This window comes from Chaetura pelagica, unplaced genomic scaffold (assembly GCF_000747805.2).
Source record: "Chaetura pelagica isolate M959 unplaced genomic scaffold, ChaPel_1.0 scaffold142, whole genome shotgun sequence".
Lineage (NCBI taxonomy): Eukaryota > Metazoa > Chordata > Aves > Apodiformes > Apodidae > Chaetura > Chaetura pelagica.
This window is the reverse complement of record NW_009952973.1, coordinates 12,789,473-12,799,176: the sequence shown is the minus strand read 5'-3', so window position 1 is coordinate 12,799,176 and position 9,704 is coordinate 12,789,473. Positions and strand designations below refer to the sequence as shown.

General features: G+C 40.2%; 1 protein-coding gene across 2 annotated transcripts in view; it reads right to left on the bottom strand.

Annotated features, from left to right (window-relative positions):
- Positions 1 to 9,704, bottom strand: part of TENM3 (teneurin transmembrane protein 3) — a 320,216-nt gene that overhangs the window by 54,663 nt on the left and 255,849 nt on the right. For both annotated transcript variants that reach the window (XM_009995957.1, XM_009995958.1), the window contains one exon: positions 7,693 to 7,839. In XM_009995957.1, coding sequence (XP_009994259.1) covers positions 7,693 to 7,839 — 147 coding nt within the window. The remainder of the gene's footprint in view (positions 1 to 7,692; positions 7,840 to 9,704) is intronic.

The following is a 9,704-nucleotide window of genomic DNA, read 5'->3' as shown; positions in this document are numbered from 1 at the left end:
TAAGTAAACAGAGATCTTCTAAAGACATTCCTCTAAGGATTGCTGTGCTATGTAGATGAGTTAGAGGATTGGCAAAATAGAAAAGACCTGGGATTTCTGTCCTTTTGCACATCTAAAATTCTTACTTAACTCTGCTGACATTGAAGTCAGCTCAGGGAAAATAAAAGGGATGAAAAAGTCATCATTAAATATATCAAAGTTTAAACTGTTTTAAGAGAAGAAAGAACATTGGTTTTTCCTGGGATGAGGAAATCCCAGAGGGTCATGTTGCCATCCAGACAGACCTCAACAGATTGCATAAATGGGTTGACAGGAACCTCATGCAGTTCAACAGAGAGAAGTGTGAAGTCCTGCACCTGGAGAGGAACAACTCCCCGCACCAATACATGCTAGGGATCAACTGGCTGCAAGGCAACTTTGTGGAGAAGTCCTTGGGAGTCCTGGTGGACACCAAATTGAACATGAGCCAGCAACACGTCCTTGCAGCACAGAAGGTGCTAATGACATTGGCACTGGGAGGACTGTTGCCAGCATGTCAAAGGAGGTGATCCTTCCCTTCTCCTCAGCACTAGTGAGGCCATACTTGGGAGTGCTGTGTGCAGGCTGGGCTTTCTGGTACAAGAGAGACATGGACATACCAGAGAAAGCTCGGTGAAGGGCCATGATGACAGTTAAGGGCTTGACAGACCTCATCTATTGGGAAAGGCTGAAAGAGCTGAGACTGTTTGGCCTGGAAAAGAGATGCCTCAGGGGGAGAATCTTATCAATCAACCCTGAGGGAAGGTGTAAAAAAGACCACCTTGCAGTGGCATTCTGCAAAAGGACAAGAGACAACAGGCACAGACTGAAAGCCAGGAAATTTTGTCTAAACATCAGAAAAACTTTTTTACAGTGAGAGTCTCCATCCTTGGAGATACTCAAAGCACAACTAGGCAGGACACTGAGCAACCTGCTCTAGCTGGCTGTCCTCGTCTGAGCCAGGATGAAGCCAATTTTCCTTTTACTGATTTTTCTGTCCTTCAGTAAGCTTTCTTTTAACTAGCACTAGTTCTAACTAAGACTGATAAGAGTGAAATGATTTTCTAACTGCTGGGTCTTCAAGGTCACATCTTTACCTTGCCAGCTCAGACACTACAGGGAGATCTATGACCCCCCCGTAGGAGGCTGAGTTAGACAGACAGCAAAATTGGCCAGAGATATTCCATTCCATATATCTACATAAGCTCAGAGGAAGGTCAGAGATCACAGAAGACAACTTCCTTCCTGCTTCTTCTTCCCTTCTCCTCCATCCATGGCCGCTGTTCAGGGAGGACTCTGTTCATCCATCACTGTCAACCCTTAAGCTCGAGCTCTCCTGACCCTCATCACTCTGTGCTTTCTCCAGCAGCAGCTCCGGGATTTTTTGGGACTGTTCCCAGCTAAGAAGAGTGCATGGGTGTTGCTGGGGGTGGGGGGAGGCAAGAGGCTTTTGCACATTCCTGAACACATTTGTATATAATTGTATATATTTTCTTATATCATTACTGTTTAATTAAAGCTGTGTAGTTTAGTTTTCAATCCAGCCAAGTCTCTCTCTTTTTCTCTCTTTCCTTCCCTACCTGGGTGGGAGGGGATCGAGAGCATTGTTGTCAAACCTGAGTCAAATGGTGACACTGACCCTGCCTGGAGCAGGGGGTGGGACCAGCTGATTTCCAGAGGCCTCTCCAACCTTCAACAGTATGTGACTCTTGCGATTTTCTAGTCTCATTCTTGTACCATATGAAATACTTTCCTAGCTGAAGTACTGACCTCCCTTGCTGGTTTTAACAGAAGCCAGGATCTTGGCTGGAAGCCAGGATCAGTGTCAAAGTTGGGGATACTGATGGTTAAAAGCACAGTTCTGGGTTTTTTTATTTCTGTATGGCCTCTCAGGCAATATCTGGTGCAGTTGCCAAAGACATGCTCAAATTCTGTCATTCATCTTTGTTAGTTTATAAAAAGGAAATGTACATCTGGAGTATAGTCTGCAGGTCATAAAACTGCATTAGATTGACACTTTCTGAACTAATCAGCTGGAAATGCATTTTTACAAGCCTCTCCGCTAACATCAATCAGAGGAAGAATCTCATTTTCACCAGCCAAGATACAGGGATATGCTGTTTGTTATTTTTCTGTGGAGTTTATCAGCAACTTGCCCAGGCGAGTGACGGATGGTTATGAATCTGACTCCTTATAACTTGAGGAAACATTTTTCATTCTTTCTCTGTACTTATGTGGCTAGAGCTATCTAGTACCACTAAGTTGAGTACTCTATGGCACTGTGTGAAGCACAGTAAAATTTCCTTTCTGAAATGGCTCTGCAAAATTATTGATACATCTTGTTTGGCCTGAAAAATATGAGACTTAGCTCAACATTGGATTATCAGTTATATGACTCAAATATGATAATAAAACTTAGAGAAAATAGAAACTTCTGTAGCCAGCTGGACAATTGTTATCAGCCTCAGAAGGCCATTTTGTATTTTTTTGTTCTAGATGTAAGTGGTTCCTCTACATACAGAAGATGTAATGACTACATTATTGTTTTCTTCCTGAAAGGTAGCTGTAAAAATCTTACCTGAAGTTACTTTTCCCTTTGTTTGTTTCAAAATGCACAGCACTGAAATGGAGCACGGTCTGGTGATACGATTGCTTATTTAGCAAGACTGACAAAACCCTCAAAACATTAAATGAGAGGAGTTAAGACACAGAATTCCCACAATTATGGATGTCTAAAAAATAAGATGTATAAGCGGGTGTGTTTGCATATGAATTAAACTTAAAGGTTATGTATAAAACTGCTGAAAGGAAGAAAAACAGAGGCCAGTATTGGAACCAGTGCTAACATCTTTGTTGGAGATATGGACAGTGGGATTGAGTGTATCCTCAGCAAGTTTGCTGATGATACTAAGCTGTGTGGTGTGGTTGACACCCTAGAGGGAAGAAGGGATGCCATCCAGAGGGACCTTGACAGGCTGGAGAGATGGGCCAGTGCCAACCTCATGAAGTTCACCAAGGCCAAGTGCAAGGTCCTGCATCTGGGTCGGCACACCCCCAGCCACAAAGAGAGGCTGGGGGAAGAATGGATTGTGAGTAGTCCTGAGGAGAAGGACGTGGGGGTCATGGTAGATGAGAAGCTTGACATGAGCTGCCAGTGTGTGCTGGAGCCCAGAGAGCAACTGCATCAAAAGAAGTGTGACCAGCAGGACCAGGGAGGTGATTCTGCCCCTCTACTCTGCTCTGGTGAGGCCCCACCTGGAGCACTGGGTACAGTTCTGGTGCCCTCAGCACAAGAAAGATATAGACCTGTTGGAAAGGGTCCAGAGAAGGGCCACCAAGATGATCAAAGGCCTCTGCTATGAAGACAGGCTGAGAGAACTGGGGCTGTTCAACCTAGAGAAGAGAAGGCTCCAGGGAGACCTTATAGCACCTTCCAGTACCTGAAGGGGGCCTACAGGAAAGCTGGGGAGGGGCTTTTCATCAGAGAACATAGTGAGAGGACAAGGGGTAATGGTTTTAAACTGAGAGAGGGGAGATTTAGGTTACATATTAGGAAGAAATTCTTCACTATGAGGGTGGTGAGGAGCTGGAATGGGTTGCCTAGGGAGGTTGTTGATGCCCCATCCCTGGAGGTTTTTAGGGCCAGGTTGGACGAGGTTTTGTGCAACTTGATTTAGTGGTGGGGTTCCCTGCTCATGGCAGGGGGGGTGGAACTTGATGATCTTTAAGGTCCCTTCCAACCTTAATTATTCTATGATTCTATCACAAAACTACATCCTGGGCACATGTTCTGCCAGTGTCAAGAGTAGATTCTCACCAAGGACCTATGTAAATTAAATTTTTGGTGAACAAGTTTATTGTATTTTTAGGCAACAAAAAATCTCATCCAAGTATAATTCAGTGCCTACAGAAATGATACAGTTTTAGAGCTATGATGCTGATCATCCCAGCAGGATGGTTTCAGTGACCATGGCACACTAAGATAAGGTAGCTCAGTTTTACAGCAGGGTCTATAATGAATGGACTCAATTACAGACACCAAAAATTACTGCCTGCAGGAGCAGCTGGTTGGAAAAGCCACAAAAGGAGAAATCGTCCTTGATTTATTCCTGAGCAGTGCGCAAGGACCTTGTTCAATGTTATTGTTGCAGTATCTCTATAAGGATACCTATAGTGTACTCAAATTCAACATTCCTGTTGGAGTGAAGAAGCATAAAATATGAAGTGTTGGGCTCTAAATGAGCTGTTACTCCATAAAGAAATCTTGGAGTCATTGTGGATAAGTGCTATGGACATATCAACCCAGCACTCCTCAGCAACCATAGATACAAACAAAAAACTGAAGAATAAGTGCTGGAGCACACACCAGAGAACATGAGCATGCATGAGTATCAGACCTAATTCAAGTACAAACTTTGTGAAATGTTCTGAGCTTGGGTTATCTTTGTACTTAGTAACCTTTCTGACATTCAAAACATTCTGTGGCAGTACTTTCCTACTTAATTACCAGCCTGCTAATATACCAGAGAAAAGACAAGTTCACTTTTGTCCCATTATATTATTTTGCTAAGCAGCTGCCATTAGCCACTATCAGAGAAGAGACTCTGGTTTAGCTAATCCTTAGACTGAATTTGTACAACCTGGTGACAATGCTTATCATGAGCAGTCTATCCTAGCCTATGCAAGTAATTCCCAATTACAGTAGTGCTAAGCATGTTTTGCTTTATTCCAGGATTTATTTTAATTTTAGTAATAAAAGAATATTAATAAATTCTTAACTCCTGCTGGTGGAAACAGGTAACTACTCTTAATAATTGGACAGGAGCTAATAAAAAGCAAACTTAACAAAAGAATCTGTTCAGTAAAGACCTACCTAAACTAAAGAGTAAACAGCTTATTCTTCCAACAGTAATGACAAAACATGGTCCACTTTGTTGAAGTACAACACTGACACATTATTTTTCCCAAGTAAAGAACTTAGGCTTATTCTATCCACAGATGACTCTGACTTCCTGTCTCCCCACAAAGTCATTAGGAGTTTAATTAATTCAGCCTAAGGTCTGCTTAGTCTTACACACACATTCTTTGTGGGTTGCTAAAGTGTAAAGAAAATTCTGTATTTTAGTATCCAAATCAAGCACATGAAAATTAGTAATACTTAAAGAGAAGGGAAATTATCTGCAAGACATCTGTATTAAAATGAAGATGAGTAATAATCATCCCATCATATAGATGGGAAAATTATCAAGTATGCCTTGATGTCATTAGCATTTCCTATGGAGACTATTCCTTGGGATGCTCTTGTTCACAAAATTCGAACAATTAGTCCCAGAAAGAGCTAAGTATAAAAAAATAGCAGACATCGTCATTAATGAATTATATGAACATATGAAACATATTTCCTAAAGTGTAGAATGAAACACAGATGTTAAGCATGGTATATCAATTAGCTAACAACCAAGATAACTTTAATTATACAACCACTGAGCCTAGTGTGATGTAAATCAAACTAGCTGCAGTCATTGGTCTAAATTCAGCATAGGTGCTCAGATAACTTAATTTCCCACAATAAACAAATACAGCAGAGGCATCCTTGTGGCATTCTCTGTAACTGTCTGGAATTTGAAAGGCTTGCTCAAGAGATTAGTGGGCTGATTGAAGGTACTCTTGGAAACGGAAGCAACACTGCTTCTCTTTCCAGGTGGGCTTCTGGTAAAGACATTCTTTTCCCACTTTTGTTTGGTATGCTTCCAGTTTTTAATTTAATTTCATGCTTGTATTTTCCTCAGCCTCTAGTCAAAGACTAAAGTGAGTATGCTCTGTACTGAAGCATATAAATTAAAATAAGGTTCACTGAAAGAGAAATGCCAGTGAAAAATACCATTATATAGGTCAATCATGGCAAAACAACTGCTTGGCCAATCTCCTCCTCATACATGGCTGCATAATGTCTGTAACAAAAAGACTGAAAAAAACTAAGAGGAAAAAAAAGCAACAAAATACCAGCATTAGATTTTTATTTTTTTCCCAATATTATCCTTTCTTCTTGAACGTTGGGTCATCCTGTTAGATCCTTCTGCTCCAATTCCTTGTTACTTTCCCCTTTTCCTCACAAACAGCTATCACTGCTTTCAGTTTAAATGAGCATCTTCTTTTCCCTTGTTCTGTTTATCTGTATTCCTCTTCACCTTGCTCCTCTTCCTCCCACTGCTCTGTTGTCTGACCTTAACTGTCTTTCTGATATGTCATCTCCTTCTATTTTCTTTAACATTTACTCAATCTGTTTTAGTCTATCACTGGGCTTTCAACTTTTTTTCCTTTTTTTCCCCCTATATAATCTTTTTTTTCCCTTCCAAGTTTTTTATACTCTAGCCTAGTTTGTCATCCTCTTTGCTCTGTCTCTTTTTATGCTTTCACATCTATCTTTATTCTTTATGTTCATAATCCCCCAGCCCACCTGAACTTAATTCCCTAAGCACATCTCTGCACAGATGTGACGAATCATTGCTCTTGCTTCCTTCCTACATACAGAAATTCAGCTTCACACTAGCACAGATTGCATGGACCAGATCCCGTCAGATTCTAGGCCTCTAAATGTGCAAAACTGACTCAAAATACATAGTATATAATGGAGAAGGATAACAAATCAAATGACCTTTAAAGCAATAAACAGCAGCACTGTTTAACTGTTATGTGTCTTCCTTGGGAAGTAAATGCTGCTGTTATTTATAGTTTGTGATGTCTAAGATCCCAACTGTTGCCAGGATGAGAGCAAACAGTCAACCAGGATTTGCAAAGGCATATGCAATCTGAAGCTGAAAAACAAAGTCACAAATGACTTTATTCTCACCCAGAGGCCCTAATGGAGTTTCTTATCTTTGCTCTGAATCTGAAGGTGTTAAACAAAAAGGGTTGATGAGAGAAGGGGAAGACAGATAGACAATAAAAGCATTATGCTGATTTAATATTTGACTGCATTCACATTTAATCTTGTTTTTATGAGGGTTTTTTTGTGTGTGACTCTGGAGTCATGCCAAAGTCACAGCCCCTCTCTACCTTCCCTACCCCACAAAGATGATTGCAAATTGATTCCCTAAGTCAACAGTCCTGCCTGCATCTTGCTGCATATTTTTACCTGTCACCTGAATGACTGACTGTGTAAAAGCAAGCCAAAAACCCCAGACTTCTGCGAGAATCCTGTCAGTCTTCTGAGCATTCACAGGCTATGAAGGGATAAGATCTTTGTAGACTGGACAGCCAATTGTTTCCAGCAGCAGTGTCATAGGTCAAAATGTAAACTCCCCATTTGGCCTTTTCTCTTGGGATAAATTCCGTGTGAGGTCACTGAAAATCTGAACTCCTTTCTTTTCTTTCCCCTTCACTACAGTTCATTGAGTTGAAACTATGTCTTATTTCAGTATAAAAGAACACTGCAAGGAAACTAAGGCGATACCCATCATTTTCTAAGTATATATCTCACCTGTCATAAGCATCTTGTAAGGCTTTGCTGACATGCTATATAAAAGCACTGAATATCACAGCATATTCTTACAGGCTCAAGAGCTAGTGAAATGCATGGAAGGTTCTCATGGCAGGATTTATTCACCCGACTATAAAATCTCCTTTCCTCAGTAACTCCTTCCCAGTGTTCAAGAACCAATGGGTATATCTTACCTCCTTCGTTGTCCTTACTGTCAGTGCAGAGAGTTTCCATGGCTACGTCACAGCCCGCTCCCCTCCATCCTGGCTGGCAGACGCAGTGCCAGCCGTTTTGGTCCAGTGTGCACCTCCCATTGCTGTTGCACAAGCCAGGGCATCCCTCTGTTGAAACAGACAAAGAAGAAAAATCACAAGTGATTTAAATATTGAAATTCTATAAAAAGAAAAAAAATAAATACAAACAAAGGACACTTACTGGGAACAGGCCTTGAGAACAGCACAAATACTGTAATTGCACATGGAGTGGAACAGCAACATTACCTGGGGAACGTAATTCTTAACAAAGTGGCATCTTTGATTGGCCTGACACTTGAGACACCACTTACCTGTACAGGCAGGAAATAAATGCAACAATCCTCTAAATACCTGCAGGCCAGACAAAATCAGGTTTGTTTTTTTCTTTTTTTTTTTTTTTAAATTTTTTTTTTGGCAGAGTAACAAGAGATGAGTGCATAGTGCAAATACAGTTGTGTAAAATGATACATTTTTCTGTGCTCATAGAATAGACCATTATTTGCTCTATGCAGTATTGGTTACTTACTGGCACAAATGTTTACGCTCCCTGTTACTATGAACAAAACCCTCCAGATTCTTAAGTAGGAAAATGGGTATGATTTTAGGCACATAATAAAGGAGAATGTTAACTTGATCTGGTCTCAGAGTTGCCGTATAATCATGTGAAATTACAGTGTGTTAAATAACTGCACAAAGTATAGGCCAGTTTTAATGACTATACTTTATGCCAAAGATACATTCCTTTTCACAGAATAAGCAAAGCCCAGGAAATAGTGAAGCAGCTTAGCATCTATTCTAACAAACATCAGGATTCAGGCTGCATACGGATGGGACAGGACCAACAGGATTTCCAACTAAATGTAATAGCTGTGCGTATTTGATTACTTAGGACGGACAAAATGAAATACCATAAGGACCACAATAAAACATTGATAGACTGAACAAAAACACGGTAGTGACGTGCTTCAAGACAGATAGCAGAGAGTGATTTTTTGGTGACAATCTCCCTAAGGCTTTTGTGCTGTTACCTTTATATCCTATCTTGTCTGCTTTTATGGCCAAGGAGGGAAAATTTGGGAAACAATTAAAAGAATTTAATATACCCAAAATCGATAATGGTTTTCAGTCTAACATTGCATTAAAAAAAACCCAACACACCAGTATCTGTCACTTCCCAGTGATGAAATCTGGCATGCAGCCAACATGATCTGTATGAGGATGACAGCACTATAAATATGTAGATTTTGGTGCTCCTTATCTATGACTATGATAAGACACTGACAGAAGCAAGTACAGATATGGAATTAAGTACCTTATGAGAAGGTGGCTACAAAACAGATTGTTTTGGACACAACAGTTTTAGGTAAACTTATATCCAAAAAACCTAAGGAACTGTCTAAACACTGCTCTGCTTTGTAGAACTACTGTCTTCGTGAACTAATCTACTGACCCATTTTGGCTGAGCTTAGTTGAACTTAGAATAGTTTTTCAGAAGCAACAGTCTATTTTTTAACTCTAAAAACTTTTGAATTTACTGACTCCTTTCAACCAGGTATTTATAAATTACAAATGTTCCCCCCCAAAAAAGTTAGAAAGTGCCAAATTACTCTTAGAAGGCAGACAACTGGGAAAACCTCTTGTGAAGAAGTATGATGATGCTATCACTATGGATATTATGCCATCATGCCAGGCTGAGATTAGTCTTGCTACTCTAATTCTTTCAGACTGTAGCTGCTTATAGTATTTGTTGAGGTACTGGGATATATTTTTTTCTTAATCTTCTGTTTAATTTATGGAAGACTTATGTTTATTATTGCAATACTAACAGAGTTTTAGGAGTCAGTTGGGTACATTCAAGACTTATTGCATGAAAGCCTGGATATTGCCATGAATATTTCCATATTCTAATGAAAAAAACACAAATAAGGAATAGAGAAGATACTCAGGGAAAG